The sequence below is a fragment of the Drosophila hydei genome, unplaced genomic scaffold, assembly GCF_003285905.1.
Source record: "Drosophila hydei strain 15085-1641.00,03,60 unplaced genomic scaffold, DhydRS2 tig00000361-arrow-arrow-pilon, whole genome shotgun sequence".
NCBI classification, from domain to species: Eukaryota; Metazoa; Arthropoda; class Insecta; order Diptera; family Drosophilidae; genus Drosophila; species Drosophila hydei.
The window spans coordinates 525,562-546,799 of record NW_022045717.1 but is presented as its reverse complement, the minus strand read 5'-3'; the positions used below and the strand labels follow the sequence as shown (position 1 = coordinate 546,799).

The 21,238-nt window shown below is 48.4% G+C and overlaps 3 protein-coding genes across 4 annotated transcripts; 2 read left to right on the top strand and 1 right to left on the bottom strand.

Moving 5' to 3' along the window:
• Positions 1–103: 103 nt before the first annotated feature.
• LOC111604043 (acidic phospholipase A2 PA4) lies at positions 104–8,270 on the top strand. The gene is made up of 4 exons (XM_023321899.2): positions 104–309; positions 6,634–6,826; positions 6,893–7,345; positions 7,987–8,270. Exons 2-4 carry the CDS (start codon positions 6,663–6,665, stop codon positions 8,081–8,083), a joined length of 714 nt encoding a protein of 237 aa, XP_023177667.1. The 5' UTR covers positions 104–309; positions 6,634–6,662; the 3' UTR covers positions 8,084–8,270.
• A 756-nt stretch (positions 8,271–9,026) lies between these two features.
• LOC111604049 (nuclear cap-binding protein subunit 1) lies at positions 9,027–17,369 on the bottom strand. Its single transcript, XM_023321906.2, has 7 exons — positions 16,973–17,369; positions 15,575–16,913; positions 15,403–15,506; positions 9,873–10,361; positions 9,683–9,807; positions 9,416–9,604; positions 9,027–9,354 (listed from the first exon to the last, which is right to left on the bottom strand). Exons 1-7 carry the CDS (start codon positions 17,013–17,015, stop codon positions 9,241–9,243), a joined length of 2,403 nt encoding a protein of 800 aa, XP_023177674.1. The 5' UTR covers positions 17,016–17,369; the 3' UTR covers positions 9,027–9,240.
• Positions 17,370–17,887: 518 nt separating this feature from the next.
• LOC111604021 lies at positions 17,888–20,847 on the top strand. Of its 2 annotated transcripts, none has more exons than XM_023321874.2 (4): positions 17,888–18,155; positions 18,238–18,526; positions 18,583–20,232; positions 20,290–20,847. In XM_023321874.2, the coding sequence occupies exons 1-4, from the start codon at positions 18,038–18,040 to the stop codon at positions 20,504–20,506; spliced, it is 2,274 nt and encodes a 757-aa protein (XP_023177642.1). In that variant the 5' UTR covers positions 17,888–18,037; the 3' UTR covers positions 20,507–20,847. The 2 variants fall into 2 exon arrangements, with proteins under 2 accessions (XP_023177642.1, XP_023177643.1); XM_023321875.2 differs by having other exon boundaries at positions 17,889–18,155; positions 20,308–20,845.
• The last annotated feature ends 391 nt before the right edge of the window (positions 20,848–21,238 follow it).

Here is a 21,238-nt window from a genome sequence, read left to right as displayed (position 1 = left end):
AAATGTGTGTGTGCATGTGTGTGGATATGTGTGCTGTTGTTGTTGTTGCCATCGACGGTTGCTTTTCAATTTTGGCCAAGTCCAAGTTGAACAGCGCTTAGCGCGCCAGAATCAAGTTCAGTCGCGCCGCAAACGCGTTGCGGAAATGTTTTGTTGTGAGCATCGTCGGCAACAGCAGCCTCCTGTACCCAGCCACGCGCGCTGCTCCTTGCATAGCTACTGAGCCAAAGTAAACAACAAACATTCATTAAAAGTTATAAACGTTAAAGAACAAACAAAATAAAACAGGCGCCGTTGCAAAAATTTCAGGTAAATGCAGCCGGGTGAAACGATTAACGGGCATGCCGCAATATTTAACTGTATTGCCTGGAATATACAACATCTATCATTACTTTTTTGTTCATGTGTGTGTTTGTGCTGTGTTGTGTGTGTGTGTGTCTCTCTATGCGAAGCTGACACGTGGTTTCGGCTACATCCTTGCTGCTGCTGCTGCTGCTGTTGCCTCTGGCTGCCTTTTGAAGGTCACCACGCATCAGGACTGAAGGCCGCAAAACGAAAGGGAGGAGAGAAAGGGACGGACAGGTAGCAGAGCAGCTAGAGAGAGACAGAGAGAGCACTCAGTGTCGAGCAAATGTCAAAAGGTGGCGCCTTCACGGGCTGTGGGCGGGTGGCCAGCGTCGGCGGCTCGTGGTGGTTGCGACTGCAACGAAAAAGTTCTCGCAACAGCAAAAAGTGAAAGTGCAAAAGCGAAACTTAACTGTGAAACTGGGCTGCAAGCCGAAGCTTATCAATTGGCCTAGAAATTAAAGCTAGTAGCTGTAGCAAAAAACTTAAGCTAAAGCCTAAAGTTGCAGACATAAACGTGACCTTGAATATTGAATATATATAAATATATATATTCAATGTGCGTCAAGAGCTTCCCAGTATCGTCGGCTATATTGTAACTAACTAAGACATGGCAACAAGTTTGGCTAAGGCCTCAAATTGGCTGATGCCTGAGACAGCCTGGAAGAAGATTTGTAGTGTTCATAGAGAAACTTTAATAGTTTCTAGTTTTAGCGTATACTTGATATATACATGGGTCTATATAGATAACGCCCCTGAGTTGTGCTTTTAGATAGAACTATCTGTGGATACAACAAACCAAATATTGAATAGCAAACATTTGCATATGCGATAAGCTTGGCCTCCGCGCCGACTGGCACCGCTGGCCACCCTCTCGCACATTTTCACACCTGTCAGACACGCACACACACACCTGCACCCACGAATCGAATTCTGCAAAATTTGCATAGTGTTTAGCAAAGCGCAAGCGCTGGCTAAGGCCGCGCCCCGTTGACAAGCGAAGATTCTGTCTAGGCCAAAAGCTGATTAGCTGACTAGCTTCTGGATGTGACTAAGCAGGTGCTACTGGCGTTTGGTCTGCAATTGCTTAGATGATCGAGCCAGGTCTGCGTGCATCTCTGTTCAGGTTTTATTCGTTCGTCCGTTCATCCGTTCGTTCGTCCTTGCGTGTGTCCTTTCTTCTCATCGTCTTACCCCATATCATTTATCATTTGAATTAGATTTTAACACCTTCAGTTTCATAGAGAGTGCCATTTGAGCTTGGGGCTTGAATTAGTCTGCGTAAAAGTGTTCAGGGCTTGGAGTAGCTTCCGCACATAGCAGTTCTATCACGCTTCTAACTTCTTGCTGGTCGTGTGAAGCCCCCTGAAGCCCCTTTGTCGCCATTGGCGCAGCAATTAAGCTGCAATTCGTATATGAGAATTGAACAATTCGAAGAGTCATGGCGACTCTGCAATTAGCGTGCACTGCAGACAGGTGGCAACTGTGCCCGGCGTTTGTTTGTGTTCGTGTTTCTTCTTTGGCTGTGCTTGTGGCTATAACGGTTAACCTTCACCTGGCAGCAGCAGCAGCAGCAACTCGTTCAATGACCGCCACTGTCATTGCCGCTGTCCATCACAAAGCCGACGCTCTGTTATGGTTACTGTCAAAGGGAGCGCAGCAGTGGAGGGGCGTGAGAAGGGAAGTGTAGGGGGGGGGGGGATAAGTCAACCCTCCGCCTCTTTACCTATTCAAATCCGGCTCTGACTGCTCTTCAACTTGACCCCAATTCACAGGCTTCAATTCTGGTTTTGCGGCTCTGCTGCTTCTGCATTTTATGGGCAAGGACCCGCCCAGTCACGTTGTTGTCTGCGACCTCTAGCAAGGCGATTAAGATCGTTTACAGGGACAGGTAAAAAGAGGCGTGGGGCAGGGGCCAGGTGCGGCAGGGCGGCGGCAGCACTGCGTACGACAATTACACGTCCAAAGTTAACAACTCGGACAAGTCTTGAAGCCGTCATCGTAAGTGCGCAAGCGTGTGAGCCGGAAGGGCAGGGCTGCTGGCGAGGGACAAGGCATGTGGCGATTAAAGTGAGTTAGAAAAAACAACGTGGCCTATATTAAATCCCACACAGCTAAAGATTGAGTGCAGACGAAGTTAAGCTTCGATAAATATCAAAATGCAGCTTTGATTAGATATTGAATCTGCCCAGATAATAGCAGTATGTAAATTATATGTAGATCAGATCGGAGCAGATCAGACCAGACCAGCTCTCAGTCAAATCTGGCTTGTATCATCCGTGTGATCTGTCTCAAGCAGCTGTGTCTGCCTCAGTTGTTTATGAATTTTTTTTTTTATGTTGCGTTTGCTTTGGAAGTGGCTCAGAATCGACTTCCGAATGGCGCGACATTCGAAATGCAAGTTAAGCACAAGCAGATAATGTATCCAACGATAAACAAAAATATAAACCAGTTACACTGCGCTGAAGGCAAGTGAAGGGTTAGCCAGCGGTAGGGACGGGTGCGGGTACGGGTGCGGGTACGGGTGCGGGTACGGGTACGGGTACAGGGCCAGGGGCAGCGGTTGGAACAGTGGGAAGAAGACTTTAATATTTAAGATTTCTCGGCTAAGGAACAACATTAGCTTGGGCTCTGGCTCTGGCTCTGGCTCTGGCTGTTATTAATGATCCAAGCGCCACGCCCGGCGCAGCTTAGCGACCTTTAGCCAACAAACGAACCCCGCCTTCGCCGCATTTAATTGCAGGCTGAACGAGTTTATTGAGGGCTAACAGTAGCTCACAGCTTGATGGGCCATAAAGTACGAGTAAGAGCTTGGGGCATGCCCCCGCGCGCCTAAGCCCAACACGATATTAGTTTTATTTTCATTTTATCATTTTAATCGTCTGTTGAACCATAAAAAGAAGCCAAACAAATCGCTAGGCACAGTCGACTGCTGGACCAGAGATCAGGCCAGAGAGCGGAGTCGCCAGTCGGAGGGATCGGGGAGGGCCTATTTCATTTAAATAGATCTCGCAAGAGCTCAAGCGCCGCGGTCATTGTACTTGAGCAAATCGAACTTTGATTTTGTTATCTTGTGCTTCGCACAGCCAAACACAAAATGACGCTAAGACGGCGACGACGGAGCTTTGCCGCGATGCTGATGTCGATCGCTGATCGACCCGATGGGCTCAGCGGCGCTGTCTATTTATGCCATGAATTTAAAAAGCATTGACATTGAAAATTATGCGAACGGCTGAAGGGTAGAGTGCAGCAAATGGTGATCGTCGACTCAAACAGATCGACAGATCGTATGGAAGCCGTATGGAAATAGATCGCATTGCTATTGAAATGTATTCAAATGGCAACAAAGCTAGCTACAAGCTACAGCATGTATCGATCGTGAACGACTTGGGCTAGAAGATCGATCTGCGATCGACACTCCACGAGTGAAGGAGCCGAAGAGCGGGTCACAGACGAACAGACAGTCCTCGCTCAAGATCAGGGTTGAGCAATAGATCGGGTTGAAGATCAAGGTTGCCATCGTTTGACTTCTATCTCATTGTTCTGAATGCGAACGAAACGGCACGGATAGCTGAATCGATCTGTCCGAATAGCGACAGCATGTGACAAGTTGCGAATTAAGATTGATCGTTGTGTTTGTTGTCCGTCTCCTCCATAGGCATTGCTTGCCTATGGATCGTTTGATCGCCCACCAGATCTAGCCCCAGACAGCTGGCAATTGTTTAACGATCGCCGATTGTCTTCGACTGCCGACTGCAGACTGTCTGACGTGCGGGGGCACTCAGCGAGTATGTCAAGTCTCTCGGCGACTCATAAATACCGGACTTATTATACCTAATAAGCGGCTCTGGAAATGTCATCATTAATTATTTGTAATAATCCGACGTGACGTGAACTGTACCAAGTTTACGCCTTGGAATTCAATGTCCCTCCCAAAGAAACAAAGCAAACTGAGGGAGAATGCAACAAGATTTAACGCTCTAGGCTTGAAATACTGCGAGCTAAGCTGCCATGGAATATTATATGTTAAAAGAGTTCGACTGGGCACGGATTAAAGCTAGTAGCTCAGCCGAGCCTAGTCGAAATAGCCGAAGAACTTGTCATTTAAATACTTATCTGAAGACAGAGCCATATGAAACAGAAGCTCTATGAGAATGTGGCTGGAATTTAGTTTGAGTTTCTGGCCCCAAAAATGCAGGGGAAGAGAGGAATAAAGCTAAAGAACATTCAATTCCTACTGATCTCCCTTGCGCACTGCCCAAGCGGCGCTCTAGGAGCGTATTCAAACGAGAGTTGTCCGTAAAGACCGTCGATGCTATTTCTGTTGTTTACCTGGTAAAAACAAAGTAAATAAGAAAGAAAAACAAAATATAAAAAATTGATTTGTGCTTGTTCAATAAACAGACAAAAAAGCCAAAGTCGCTGCTGGTCAACAAAATAACTCAAAACAACTGAACATAACAGAAAAGTAACTCTTCAGCTTGACCCAGTCTGATGGCACTCCAAATACTCTGCTCTTACGAGGGCTTCTGGCAAGACAACAATTGTGCATAGTAAATTGATTATGTATACATTATACAACACTGTTCATTTATCCAACACTGTGCTCTATAAATAGACATTCAGGCAAGAGCTGAATGCTTGTAGAGTAGAGAAGAGTTACACGTCTCACCCTCCCTCTCTCTCTCTCTCTCTCTCGCTAACTCTCTCTTCTCTTTCTCTTTGTCTGTTTCCGCCCTCTCTGTCTCTTTGTGTAACATCCCATCTGTCTCTATATTTCTTAATTAGTCAGTGTCTTACTCTGACCCCTTCTTTCCTCGCTTCTCTACTTTTCTCTTTACTCTCTTTTACTCTATTTCTGTTTCTCTCTTATTTTATCTATTTTTCTGTTCTTCTATGTATCTCTCTATTTCTTACTCCTCTATATCAATCTATCTGTCTCTCTGTAGCCATTTATATCTCTGCTTTTCCGCCTTCTTTCTCTCCCTCTCCCTCTCGATCGCTCTTTATCTATCTTCATCTGTTTAGAACTCTCTCTCTCTCTCTTTCTCTCTTCTTACTCTCTCTCTCTCTTTCTCTCTCTCTCTCTATCTCTCTCTATATCTCTCTCTATATTTCTCTCTCTCTCTCTCTCTCTCTCTCTCTCTCTCTCTCTCTCTCTCTATCCATCTCTCTCTCTTTCTCTCATATTTTTCTCTCACTTTTTCTTCTCTGTCTCTCTCTCTCCCTCTCACTCTCTTTCCCTCTCTCTCTCTCTCTGTGTGTCAAAACAACTGCTCAACTCGATACTCCCTCTCAGCTTAAGCCACGGCAAACGGGCAAACTGTTTGCTTGTTAAACATTACGCACCGTTGCACGTTTGCTGAGCGCGTTGGCCACCCGCACAGCAGGCACAGCTGACCTATTCGGTAGCTGCTGTAATTGGAAAGTGGACGTGGGCGAGGCCGTGTGACCTTGACCTCTCGCTTGGCTAGAATTGGTAACACAGCGAAAGGCCAATTAAGGCAGCAACTGTGGCGCATCGCCACTTCCACAGCTGCTGCCCCTGCCCCTGCCCCTGCGCCGCCCACGCTGCCCAGCGATTTGACTCGCCTCAAAGCTTGCCAAAAGAAAGAGAAAAAAAAACCGAAAAATTGCATAATTAGTTAACGCTTGGCTTTTTGGTGCTTCCGAAGCGTCTTTTATGTTGCAAATTTGTTTTGTTTTGGTTTCTACTTTTTGTTCGTTTCTGGCCTGTTCATAGATTTTGTTTTGATCGCCGCGTTCAGCGCTTACCGTGGTGCCAGTCGCTCGCTCCACGTCCGCTAAGCGGCTTTCAGCGCGTTTCGCACGCCAGCGGCCCACTGTGCGAGGTCAGCCGATCGCGCTGACCGGTCCATGGAAATGCAAAATCCGCGATGCGGGTGAGCCAGCATTGTGCTGCTAATTAGAGGCCAATATTGGCCCACATATCTCTTGGCCAGTGCTTCAGTCAGCCTCAATGCTCAAACAATTCTTACAAGCGCTTAGCGATGAGCGCGTGACACGAACAGCGCCAAACGATCATCTGATATTGATCTAAGTTCGTCTTCTTCAGTCTGCTCCAATCGAACTGTTGATTGAGCTGAAGTTGCAGCTCCAGAGCCACCCACAGGTAGCGCCTAGAATAGGTTCACGAGCTCAATCGCTCGTAGTCTGGTATGGATTCAGCCCAGACCAGTCGAATAATCCATACCTGTTAGCCCAACCGGATTCCATACTCTTTGCCTCTCCACGTCCACTCGCTCATCCACTTTTCTTGCCTTGCAGCTCGCTCTAACTTGCTTCGCGCTGACGCCATGAAGCCTCAGGCACTGACGCTGACCTCGCTGTTGCTGGCGCTGCTGCTCAGCCAGAGATTGACGCCGAGCTTCGGGTCCGCGGTGCTCATATCGGATATGACCATGACCATGATGGTGGAGCTATCCTCGAGGCATCCCTTCTGCAAGATGCACACGGATCGGTGAGTGAGCCAGTGAGTGAGCCAAACTGCAACTGCAACTGTAAGCTGCTTCTATTCCTTGATCAGGGGCGACATCCAGCGGATGCTATTGCAGTCGGATCCGCGTCGCATACGGCAGGTGCCGCGCGAATCGGTCGTGGAGCTGGAGGAGGTGTGCCGCCGTCAGGGATCGTACGGGCACGAATTTCGCGGCGGCCTGGGCTTCATCTATCCGGGCACCAAGTGGTGCGGGCCGGGCACCGCCGCCACCAGCTACGACGATCTGGGCCAGCATGCTAGGGAGGATCGCTGCTGTCGTGAGCACGACATGTGCCCCGATGTGCTCAATGTGGGCGACTGCCGGCGCGGTCTCTGCAATCGGGGCACCTTCACGCGCTCCCATTGCGATTGTGATGCGCGATTCAGGCGCTGCCTGCAGGCGGCCAACACGGAGACGGCCAACACGCTGGGCGCCATCTTCTACAATGTGGTGCAGGTGACGTGCTTCCAGGAGCGCAGCCCCTGCTCGGCGCACCAAAGGTTCGACGATTACTTTTATGGCGGCCGTCACTGTCCGCTCGAGTATCGGCAGGCCGATCTCTATGTGCCGCCGCATGCCGAGAATCTCATTGCCAAGATCCTAGATCAGCCGCAGGGTCGCGCCCTCGCCGCCCCGCTGCCCCCGCTTAAACACACTGCCCGACGCTTTGGCGTCAAGCTCGCCAGCGTCGGTCTGGCCGCCGTCAACATACTGCGAGAGGTGGTCCAACGTCCGCGCTTGCTCTGGGACAGCCTGCATGCTCCGGTCAGTCGAGAGCTGCCACCCGCACGCGGCTACTACTACGAGCGGCCGGCGGCGAGGCCGCGCTATGCCTACAGCTATGATTACGGCTGGAGCTGAGCTCATCTCATATCACCCCATCAGCATCTCAATGCCCGCTCAGTATTAAGTAGCTGGACCGGATTGGCACGCACTCATAGTCAGCATGTCCAAAGTACTTGCATGTTATCTCCTAAGTTATGAACTCTTTGTTTCTGTTCTTTATGTTATTATTTTTGACGTTGAACAATAAATTAAGCACATCTTAGCCGAATGCTCACCTCATTGCAGCGGCACTCTCTGTATCTCCCTCTCGCTCTATATATCGCTTACCTCTTCTCACTTTATATTTTTCGTCCAGAGCCGGCTACAATCAAACGGAGCAGGAGACCATTTGCGCCCAGTGGCAGTATCAGCCTTCGGAGAAGTATGTGCCCAGCCAGCCGCGCACCTCGTAGATGATATTCTGCAACAATCAAAAACAAATAGTAAAGCCCACCCCCTACCGCCCTCATAGATCCACAGTTCTGCTGTTGAACCTGATGCCTGGAACAGAAACCGGTGCCAAAATGTGCAGAGAAAAACATATATATTTTCATAAATATTATAAACATACAAAGGCCGACAGATATATATATATATATACATACGTGCAATGCATTCCATATACTATATATACAATACATAAATATATTGACCATGATCTGAGTGCGAATAAACTTCAAGCTTACTTATGAAAAATAAGCATATTTTTTATTTTGATTATGCCTAAAAGTATGCTGTGCCTCTCTTGCGTTCCACATGCCTTCCACGTTCCTCATTTCGCTTTAGTTACTTGCATAAATTATCATTTGCACAGTCAACCCCAAACTTTCTTTAACTGTAGCCGTGACGCAGTGACTGTCAAACTAACACGAGGAACGTCGCCTGTGCCTATGAGGAACGTCAAAATGTGGCTATACGCAAGTAATGCATGTAATTTGAAATAAACGAGCCTTAATATTTAACAATTTTTGTCGAAATGAGCACATGCATATGAAGGTCAATATGCTTTATGTCGAATTTTAATCGATCTCTCTAACACCAGCTGCCCTAAGTATATTCGAGTTCGAAAATAATCATTGACACCAGCTGTATTCCAATTCGAGTTCGTACATTCGCTGCGCGGTTAGCATATACATGAACCTACACTCTTGAAATTTCACGTTTTGAAATTAAGCATTTTTGGCCTCGTTAACATACTTCTTTTAAGCCCGGATATATGTTACGATGTTCAATCTTAAGCATTGCAATGACTAGAATACTTAGTAATTTAGCTTTTAATTTCGCATTGCTTTAATTCTTTCATTTTGTTGTTTACAAATACAAAATTTGTCATTTTTTCTGTAGATTTTGGGGTTGTGTGTGTGTTGTAAAGTTGTATTATAATATTACATTTGTATGCATATATAAAAAAAGTAAAAACTAAATCTGAACTAAAACGCTGCCTGAAGCGCAGTTGTTTGGCTGCTCCATGCCGCATGACCCTGGTCCACTGTCGTTTTGTGGACAAAATATAGTTGGCAACTATTATTGTTGTTATAGTTGTTTTTCTTGTTCTTGTTATTGGAGTATGTTAGGCACGCAATGCGACAAACTGCTGGAACACCTCCAGTATATGGGAGTCCAGATCGGATGTAAAGAGAAGCGTCTCCAGCGTGCTGCTATATTTCTGCACCTGCTCGTGATGCTGTAAAAGAATTAAAAGGAGATTATCTAAGCGCTCGCATTCGGCTATATATTCCACCTACCATAAGGAAGACCTGCTGCAGGCGGCCGATGGTCCAGCGATACCAATCCGTGTCCGGATCGCGTCCATCAGTGTCGGAGCGCAAGAGGTGCTCGGATAGTATCATGATGAAACGCTGGAAGACGATCAGGAACAAACGTTTCTGATTGACATTGGCAGCCTCCAGTTTCTCCTCCATGCGCTCGACGACCTGGCAATCAAAAAAAGAGAGAGTGAATGAGTTCGAGTTAAAGGTAAAGGTGAATACACCATTAAATGTTAGACTCACCTCCTCAGATGGCTTATCTGCGTGCGTGATGGGCTTCTTGCGCTTGTGTGGCGTATCCTCATCCGTATCGCTGGACGATGAGTCCGCCTTGGAGAGCTTCTCCTTGGCATCATTTAGCTCAGTATCTGTTTAAATAAATGTGTCAATTAAAGCCCCGCAGCCGAGCTCAAATTGTCTGGCGCCTACTCACTCAGCTTGATTACGTGCTTGTTCATCTTCTTGATGGTCAGATGCAGTATTTCCCAGAGATACATTTTTGTAAATTCGCCGGTCATCTCCTTGGAGAATATCCATGTGGCAACCGCCGAGCAGTCGACAATTTGCAGCTTTAGCAGCTTATCGATCAGCACTACCATCATCTGCTGGTGCGACGACCAGAGCTCATATATGTTATGTAGTATGCAGATTTGGGCCTCCTCCGTTTCGGCAAGCGCACGGAATACCACGTGAAACTTTGATATGGCCGCAAAGCTGTGGGAGAAGGACTTCGAGCCCAAGTTAAGCAGCGTCTGCACAAAGACATCGATTTTGAGTGCATTGAAACTGCCGTCGGACATCTCTTCGCCGCTGTAGCCGCTGCTGGGTATCTCCTTCAATATGTTGACCACCTCCTCGGGCGTGCACTTCTGCCGGATGGCGCCGACCAGCTGCAGGGCGACCGTTATGCCGGGCAGATTGGCTGCATATCGAAACGAAAAGGAAATCATTTTTGAATGCAACAAATCATTAAGTATTTATTTCGAGCAACGATTGAGCCTAGGACAGGTTGGGGGGATCAGCTGCTGCTGCTGCTGCTGCTGCTGCTACAGTTGACACTTTCGCTTGCGCCAGTTGCATTGCGTTTGGTGCGCCGCCGCGTGGAACCAAGCGGCAACAAGCTGCACAGCGGCCGACTCCTAAGCAGCCCAAGCGCCTGCTGCCTGCCGTCTGATGCGTTACTAATGATTTGTACCCCGCCCCATCCCCTTCACAGCGCCATGCCTGCATGTACGCCTCGTGACAGCTGCCATTACATGCAATTTATTGGCACTTGAGTCGATTATGTCAATGAAAAGCGTGTTAAACAGCAGCTCAATCCACCTCGAGTGGCATTTAAAACGCATTAATGCAGACAATGCGGAACTGAGCGGCGCGACCCCATTTGCCAGTCAACTTTGACCACACGGCCATCAAGCTGAACAAAGCCTAAGCATCTCAAGAATCACATTGTCCACAATAGAACGTGTCAAGATCAGCGAGCAAAGTTCGCACAGCAGCAAAAGCCAACAGAACAGCTTTATTACCTGGTGCCAACAGCTCAAAGAAGCAACGGAGTCGAGGTTCACGACTTAAGCTACCCTGTATGTCTGTAGACTACTAGAGTCTAGAGTAGAAAATCTTAATAACAATCATCTGTGGTAAGAACGCCATCGAGACCTATCGATTTACCAATTGCCATTCGCCATTTATCGATTTCTTATTGCTTGATCAGCCCAGCGGCCAAGAATCATATTTGCAGCTCGTACACCTTTTTCCAGATCGGCACTCCCCGCTGACTGCTGCCCTTGATTACAGGGTATGCACCCCAGATTATTAGCATTTGCTTTGACTTGATGCTACAAATTTGTGTATATTTTCACGGATCTTTGGCTTTCAGCTCAAATTGGGCATGTCCAAGGCAGGTCGCTTCAAAGATCAGGGCGCTGCTCCATCGAGCGCAACGTGTCCAGCTGCGGCTACTTTATCTTCTTCTTCACCTTCTTCCGCTCTCTGCGGTCAGCCAGATTATCAATACGAAATATCTCAATTAAAGACGAGCGCGTGTCATGCAACGTTTACGAATGCCAGCAACAAAGCGGAAGTTCGCAAAATCTCATGGAGAGTAACAAGTCGTAAGTCGCATATTGTTATGATCAAGCTGCATGTGCGACAGTCGTGAGAAGCAGCACAGCTGCTAAACAAGGCCCTAGACTTGACTCTTGCAAGAAGGTCACAAGACTTATGCCCAGCCCTTGCTGAAGAGAGATAAAGGGATCTCAAGGATCATACTAATGAACTAAGGCAAGCCATGCCGATTTTTATAGAAATTCCTCTTGTGAGTTCATAAAGTTTTATTGTTCTTGAGCTGTTGAATCTGAGAGATGCTCAGCTCGCCAACATGCCATTTTCCCTCTGATGAACTTTCTCGCGTCTTGGTTGAAATAGCACAGCTTTCGGTGCAACCTCTGGTAGCCCATCATTTGTGTGATCTTTACCCTCTACAAATAGAGCCTGAGACAAGGTGAACTCAAACGCAATGAGAACGACAATCAGATGGAACAGCGTCTGTTGGTGGCCAGTTCCACTATTGAACTTCAGCGAAGCGAGCAGCATATCTCACAGGGCATCTCTAGAGCAGTGGTGTGGGTTGGTGCTCCACAAGTCTCAAGTTGTTTCGTTTTTTACATTTTACAAGTAGCCAAAAAGCAAAACAAAAAGTTTCGCCAGCTCAGCGCACAGGCGGGGTCGCTTGGGCTTTGGGGTTGCTTGGGTTTTGGGTTTTGAATTTTGGCTTGAAGCGGGTCTAAACATCCGCAAGTGTTGCATAAAAGCGCGTCAGCCACGCCGCCACCCGCAGCACCGACATTAGAGCCACCTGCTGCTGTTGGTAGAAACGCGGCCGTTGCCAAAGATTGCGAAATTTGCCGCCGCTGGCGATGCGCCGCTTGGCTGCTCCAACGAAAGCAGCAGCAACATTTGGTGGTTCGCCCCTCTGTCTGTGGGTTTGTTATTAGCGGTGCGCACGTCGCGAACGCCTTTCAGTCGAGCTAACGTGCGCGCGCGGCACAAACGTCGCGCTGTCCAAAGAGCTTTCAAAGACTTTGTTTGTTTTTTGTTCTTTTCTTTTTTGTTAATGTGAAAATGTGGAAATTCTATTGCATGCTCATGGCGATCGTAAGTGGTGCAGCTGTTGAGTGGTTGTTGTGTGGTTGCACTGATTCCTAACTGCCCATTGCAGCTGCAACAGCAGCAGGTGCTGGCCATTGTGGGCGCCGGACGGGATCTGGTGCTGACGCCCAAGCAGGCGCTCCAGCTGAACGGCAAGCGCATCTTCTACGAGGAGGATGAGGCGCAGTCCACAGCAGTCCAGCGCAGCTGGGAGCGCACCCTGAAGCATGTCACCTATGTGACGCTGTTCACCGACGCCGCCATGGGCGCCGCTGCCGGCAACTTGAGGTAGGTCCGAGTGCAAGATCTTTCCTTACTGCCTTCGCTCGCCCGCCACTAACTCTCTGTGCGGCAGCCAGCTGCACGACTATCACGACTTTCTGCAGACGCCGTATCTGCCCGTTGCCGAGCACGAGCAGCAGGGCCAATCCCGCTTTGGCGACATTGTCACGCTGGCCACCGGTCGGCTGGAGCAGCTGTCCTCGAATGGCAGTTACCGCTTTGTCGAGGGCCACACCAATGCCCAGCAGGCCGGTACGCCGGGCAGCCAAGTGCGCGCGCTGTGGCGAGTTCAGCGCATTCGACATCGAGATGGCATTGCTCGGAGCTTGCCACAGCGCTTCCACTATGAGTTAAAGTTCAGTGTGTCTCCGCTGGCCACGAGCAATGGCTGGCCGCCGCAGAACTACATCCAGAAAGAGTCGGACTATCCGCAGAGCTTTGGCCGACATACCTACCAGGAAACGCAGGAGCAGTCACTGGCTCAACGTCGTCAGGATCGCCAGCCGCAGGCGACGTTCGTGCGTGGCATCTTTCAGCCACCGCCACCGCCCAATCTCCTGAACATCGGTGAGTATTTGAAGGAGGATATAACAAAAGGTCCGCCCAAGCTGGAGCTCTTTCCGGGCCTCTTCAACCTGGGCTTGCGTCCCAATTACATTCCGGCCACCACGTATCGACCCGGCTATCCGGTGAAGTTCGGTTCGCCCACTCCACCGGAGCCTTATGCGCTACCCAACGAGCTGGGTGCCACCGATCCAGCTGGCGCGCCAACCAATCCGCCAATCACTCATCACTTTCATCATCATTTCTATATGACGCCCAATGGCCTGGCCGATGGCAGCGCATCTGGCCATGCGGATCTCGCCTTTCGTCCGTCCAGCTTCGTTCCCGAATTGACAACCCTTGCAGCACCCACTACTCCATCGCCATCCTATCACCATCATAAGCAGCAATATCAGCACCATCCACATAGTGGCTTCCAGCTGCCAGTGCACCGCGAACCAGCTTCGGCGGAGTCCTTGGAGCCGGGCGAGGATGACCATTCCGATCAGGAGCAGCATCCACTTGTGCGCGTGCCACAAAACTATGCAGGTAACTAGCCCGCTAACAATTATTTTCTATATACGTTTGGGCAGAGAAAAAGACAAAAAGGAGATCTAGATTCCTTCAACCCATATCATTCTCTCAAATGAAATTTAAATTTTCCATATGGACAACAATGGCTGAGCAGGCTATGAGCAGTCAGCCAAGTACCACGCATCCAAGCTGTCGCCGCTGCTGATCTATGCAGGCGCAGCTGCCGAAGCGGAGGAGGAGCAGAAGTCCTTTGTGCAGAGCGAGCCGCTTGAGGAGACCGTCTATCGGTACTCGGAGCCGGATCCGCTCTATGTGCATCAGCATCCGGTGGATGTCCTGCAGTTGGACGCACCACAGAACTATACAAACGAAGCAGCACAACTGCAGCAACACGGTTCAGCCCAGACGCAGCTTGAGCATAGCTCTGAAAGCGAAGAGCAGGACGAGAAGCAGCTGCTTGAGCAGGAAGAGGAGCAACAGCAGCAGCCCGAACAGCGTCCCGCTAGTAGTCAAAAGCAGTCCAAACTGGCAACCACACAGACGACCGCCACTAGCACAACCACAGAGACCACCACAAGCACATCCATGGGCCCCACGCGTGCTGCGCCCACGAGTCGAACAAGCTTTGTGTCCACCTCAACCAGCTTTACGCCGCTGCGTGCATTGAGTCGTTATCGAACAACGCCACGCATCACCGCAGGCAGATCGACAACAACGTCAACCACCACGGTACAGCCGGCAACACCCAAATGGAAGCAGCGCCGCAAGGAAAATGCCACTGGTCTAGATAGCAGGGCCAAGAGCAGTCACCGGCATGAGTCGAAGGTGGTTTTTATGCCTCCAACCGTATCGCCAGCAGCAATAGAAGCAGCAACAACAGCAACTACAACAACGTCGACAACAGCAGTAACCACAACAACTGCTGCACCTGCAACAAGTGGCAGCAGCTCGAACAGCACAGTTGCATCGCCTGCGGAAGCTGGTGAAGTCGTCGAGGTGCTCACCCAGAAGTCGGTCAGCAAATCCGTCAGCATCAAGGTCGGCGAGAACGGCGAGGAGATACCCATCATCGTGGATGACGATGAGAACGAGGTAAAGCGCAGCTAGACACCCAAATCTGACTAACTCTATGTCTAAGCGAACTGTAAGCGAAGCAAGAGCCAGAGAAACGGCTACCCACGGTGTAGGACTAAGGAACGGAGTACTCTATTATAGCTAGGGTACATCAGTTCAATTATTTAATATTTGTTTTTTTTTGCTTGAACTTGTCAATCAAAGCAATCTAAATAAATCTACAGATCTATTATTATTATATACTTTCTTAAAGAAAAATATATATTATGGAAAATGAGTTGTTTTTGTTGTGCGATTCGAAGGAAGAAGGACATGTAAAAGTCTGAAACCCAGTTCAAACCCCGCTTAGGCTCTAGTAAAAATGGAGTCTGTAAACTCACCAGCCTCCTCATTGGTATACTTGTAGTTAGGCACAGGTGTGACCGGAATCAGTTTCGCATATGTTGTGGGCATCATTTCGGTAATGCGCTGGTGGTAGGACAGGCTGAAAGAGGAGCAGAAAATCATTCGTCTAGATGAGAGGCAAAACTGGAGTTGGGATATCTATCGTACCGTAGGCACTTTTGGAGCACCTCCTGTATAAACTTGGGACGTGGATGCTCGGCATCGAGCAGCAGGCAGCTGTCCCATTCGTCCCAGGACCAGGTGAACTTGAAGTTGCTCAAATGGTAGCTAAACCAGTTGACAAAGCGATCAAAGCAAGACGTGTTCATGGAGTCGATGCGCATGAACAAAATCTCGGTGGCCTGGGCGAGCACCTGAGGCAAGGTGCCCGGCTGCAGCTTGCACAGTTCGATCAGTATGGAGCCATAGCAAATGTCGAGATAGCGAGGCGTCGGCATGTGAAAGAGCTCTGCGAAGATTACCTCCACAATGCAGTATTCCAATGGGATCTTGTGTTTGAATGGAAAGTTTAGCAATTGTGCCGCGCAATCTTTGCGCTCATGATGATGCGTCTCGATGATATGATGCAGATGCTCCTCAATCAGGAAACGCTCGATTGAGTGGGCACCTGGCAGATTAGGTCCATCGGGACAATCCGTATAATCGAACATGCGATAGACCACCCACGGCATTGGATACTCAAACGCATCGTGATGGGGCGGCGGCGTTATCTGCGGCAAATTATGCTGCAGTGCCTCGCACAGTATCGAGTCGAAGACGAGGTACGGGCGAGGTATGTGCTTCTCGGCCCAGTTATCCTGCCGCAGTTTGCGTATCTGCGCCCACAAGCAGTCCAGATACTCCTCCTGCGGATGTGGCGCATCCGATGACCAAACGCGCAGCGCATTATGATGCTTCTTCGAGCGCTTATTCAAATACACTTCAATGCGAAGCAGCAGCGACTCCAGTGCCGACTCCTTCTTTTCATATAGATCACGGCCCACCCACGGCAGTGTGGAGAGTACTGCGAACACAAACCAATCGCGACGCACTTGCGGCACCGTGTCCTCATTGGACACATCAATCATTGTGTCCAGCAGCTGCAGCAGACTGGTAGCCGAGATGACGTGACAGTTGACCAAGTCGGCCAGAAAACGGAGCGAATACCGGGCCGCGTCCCAGCGACATAGCTTAAGGGACTCCTTAAACGTTTTGACCATATGATCGACGAACTCGCCACCGAATTTATAGTTCTTAGCATTAAGCAGACCCACCAGGGTCGTGTAAACAGTGCACTTTTCGGGCATGCGGACTGCACAATCGGACAATATGCGCAGGATCTTCAAACGGAATGTGCCCAGATCGGCCTCAAGCACTGAGACAAGACCTTCGAGATTCGACTCCACGGACGAAGTGCTGCGCTCCCCCACACGCAATATCAGTGACTCCAAGCGATCTTCGATCTCCTGGTTCTCCGAAACGCGGCGGCGCTTGTTTCGCCTGTGGTCTGCAGATAAAAAGGATTTAAAACTTTATTGACATTTAAACTTGAACAGGTTTACTCACCAAAACTTTCATCCTCGGTATCGTGTGCGCGTCGGCGACTCATTTTGGAAACACCTTTCAACGAATTACAACAAACCAATTAAGCAGCACGTCGCACAGCAAAAAATGCGGCGTTTTTCCTTTTTTTTGGCAACCGGCACAATTAAGACTACGGAGCAGCTGCTGCGTATGCAAATTGTCGTCGCTGGCTGGCACTTGTTGCGTGTGTCGAGTTTAGGTGTGCAACGAAATTTACGTCAAATCAATCAAATTGTGAAGCAAACGTGCAAAATATAACGAAAAAATTTATTTTCGAACATGAGCTTCTGCATTTCACTGTGTCAATGCTTTGATGTGACCAAGTCCATTTAACACAAAAATTACGTGCAATATAAAAATACCAGCATTACAATACAATAAACGAAATACACTGAAATTAATCTATCGATACTTAAAGTTCAGTTAAATGGGGTTATTGGACTCACGCCATAACGATAAAAACTTCCTTATTGAAGTAACCCAACGTTTGGGGTTAAAATCCTATTGATTTATAGAGAAAGTTGGTATTATGTGAAGGTAAATAATTAATAAATCCTTACACCAGACAAGTTATTTGATGATGTTTACTTCAATATTTTTAGTTCTTTCCAAGATTGACTCTTATTGGCTTTTTTTCGTTACAAAAACCAAAAGTATTATTATTATTAATAAAAAGAATTATTTTTATCCATGTTCATTTTATAACAAATAAGTTTAAGGTATGTTTTTTTTTCTTTCTATATATATATGTATACATATATTATTGAAATTAAATATATATTTAAATGACAGCAAGCAGTGAACCATTCAACTGTCAAGACTAACATACTTTAACCGATTTTACTTTCTCTGCAATTCAATGTGACCAGACACGTATGAAATACTGTCGATAGAAAGTATAAAATCGATATTGCCATCGAAATAAACTGCTGCCAATTGTTGAGGCTTGTCTTTAGATTCGTATTTTTTTTTTTGTAATAAATTTTTTGCGTACGCACACGCAATAGATTAATGAAACGCAATTAAAGTTTGGGTGTGCTGGTGCAAATGGATCAGTTCTCGCACGACTTGACCCTCGCCCTGGAGGAGACCTCGCTTATGGACAGGGCGTGCGGCGTCGGTAGGTGGGGCTCGCGTCGAAGAACTCGATCAACGGGTAATTTGCGTAAGTATTTGAGCCAAGATATACGTGCCCCTCTCCCTGAAAGCATAAAAACCACTTCACTTCCACTTCATTTCACCTGCAGCTTGTGCGCCGCAACCCACAGAAGATTCGTCGAGCAGCCCCACAGACACATTGAATAATGCACACGGACACGGCCACGGGGCACATTCGAACACCAACGCGAACGTCGATGGTCTGGATGCTCACACACACATTGACATGCTGCCGGCGAGTGATTCCGATGAGAAGGCAGAGGCAATGCTGCCCTTGCGTCTTCCCGGCAAAGCTCTCAATGCGGCAGCTGCCGTTCGCATGGGAATAGGCGCCCTCGAGTCGGACTCGTTGAACGAGACCAACTTCAGTCCAGCTCGGTGAGTGGACACACCTGCTGGCTACCTAGGCAAATAATTATGCTTTGTTTTTATAGCTTTTACAAGCCGAATTCACGGCGGAAACGAAAGATAAAGCGCATGTCCATGGAGTTTGAGTTCAGTAAAGACAGCAATCTAGCTGTGTCGCCTCATAGCTTCACAGAGTCACCACTGCATCCAAGCATGCTTGGTGGCTGCACGGGCAGCATCTCCGGCACGGGTACCGTGCGCAAGCGTCTGCTGAAAGCGGAGAGTGGAAATCGCTCAAATTTATTCTTTTGCGGAAAACGCAAGCGTTCCAATCGTGATCGCTATCACGAATTCGACCAGGATGCTGACAATGCGCGTGACGGCGGCGGCTGCGCCATCTCCAGCAATTTACATTCATCGAGCATGCCACGTTACACGCACATGGAAGAGTACCATCGAATGCGTCCCCGCAGTTATTCATCCACATCGAAGCCGCATAGTGAGCGCCTGTTGCCGCTCAACAAGGGGCTGCTCTCCAAAATAAATCGCATTGCGCAAAACCAAACGCAAACGCAACAAGCTCAAAAGACTGACAACACATCGAACATGGAGGAGTGCCTGGAACAGGAGCAGGCGGAGGCTCAGGTGCTGCCTCAATCAACAGCGGTCAAGCAGCAGCAGCAGCAGCTGGACCTGAAAGAGAGTGCAGCCAGTGCCGCTGGCCTTGGTGGCTTTAGCATGGAAACACTTGTGCCTGTCAGCGACATAGAGACGCTGCTGAATCACTCAGACAAAATGCCGCTGCAGCTGTCTGTGGACAGCGCAATCACAGATTATAATCATGTGCATCGTAAGAAGTCGCACTATGGCCATATACACGGCAGCACCTCGACGACGAAGGCGCATCGCAGACGCCGCTTTTGCCAAACGCCGCAATCGCTGCAGGTGCAGTCGATGGACTGCAGTGAGCTCTACGATTTTCTTAGCTCTAGTTCGCTGAGTTCCTCGTCGGACAGCGATGATGGCCATCGGCTGCACGATACAGATCGCGAGGGTGATGACGAACTGACCGATTGGCCTGGCAATGAATTCGGCCCCGGCGGCAAATACGATCCCAAGCGTAAGCTGACCAAGAAATCGCTGTTACCCCAAATACGCTCCGACGATACGATTGGCGAGGACGATACGCTTATGTCCGGCACGGAGGCCACAGCGTCAATGCCTTTTACTGATAGCTACGGCGGCGGCGGCACTTCGCAGTCGCCTCCACTGTCAGATGCTTTGCAGGATTTGTCACGCTTTCAGCTGGCCGCCAGCTCAGAACCGATTGAGATCAGTGGCGGAGGCGCCAATCGCAGCGTTGGCTTCATTGACGTCAACATCTGCATGGACACGGAGCGCAGTATGAACGGCATGCCAGCAATTGTGAAGCAGATCGAGAGCGAGATGTCGGGTGAGACATCGAATCCATTCCTCTCCTCGTCGCCGCCCATGCAAATGCTGGAGGTGCGCGAGATACGCGCCGGCTGCCGGCGCATCAACGGCGATCGACCAGGTTTCAGCATAAAATTAAGCGTCAACGAGCGACTCGCGCGCTTCCTGCAGGATCCGCGTCAGACTCAAATCCGTTTGCCCGATATTGAGATCTACGAACAGGATAGCCTGCTCAACCTGGCCACGCTCTACTCGCTCAACATGGTCGTTGAAAATGGCTGCACAGTGCTAACAAAGACCAGGTGAGTGCGTCAATATCTTTGTCAAACACAACAAAATAAAAGTTAGATTCAATTAAGTTGCTTTCTATACGGCAGAAACACAACACAATCGGTGCACATCGATCCACAGCGCAACCTGCAGCAACGTCCGGACTTATTTAGCGACTTCAAGCGGCGCTGCTACGGCGGAGATGCAGCGGAAGACACTGCACCCACATCCGTGACGACGACCGCAGCCAATGCCAATGTGAGCACTGCCGCCATGCCAGCTACCGAGATGCTGCCCAAGAAGTGAAAAAATAATCAACAACAAAAAAGATGAAGAAAAACAAGGATCAAAAACAGAATTTAATACAATTAGCAGAGCAGGCGACAATTGGATGGACGGCATGGCAACTGGAAGCCACTAGCTGCTCTGGGTACCACAAGATGCTCCAATCTGAAGGCTAATCCTAAAGCAATTTGCCTGAGGTTTCGGGGCTGGGCGCCTGTGCAACTCTTTATTTTCAGCCTATTTATTAAGCTTTTAATGCGTTTCGTCTAGTGTCGCTTTTTACAAGTTTTCAATGTACATCGGTCTATGTATATAACTTTATATATATATCAGTTAATATATGTATATATATGTATAAATATATATATCCATATATAGAGAGAGATATTTATATATTAATATATACATAAATTATATATGAGTTAGTGAACGTGTCAGCCACAATCAACAAGCGGGGTAAAGCGAGACGGAAGGCACAAAAAAAGAGAAACAAACAGAAGCAGAATGACACAGAGAGAGAGAGAGAAAGAGAGAGAGAGAGGGCAAGAGCGAGAGATTTTTGTTGTCATGCTCTAGTTCCACTGTACAAAACATTATTATTATTTGAAACCTGTTCCATAATGATTAATGCGATCTTGAATATAAGTCAAAATGTGCACATAGCTAACGTGTATTTTATATGGATATGCTGGAGTGTAGCAAGTACAACAAATTTGTAAAATATAATTAGGAAATGTTGAAGAACTTCAGTTC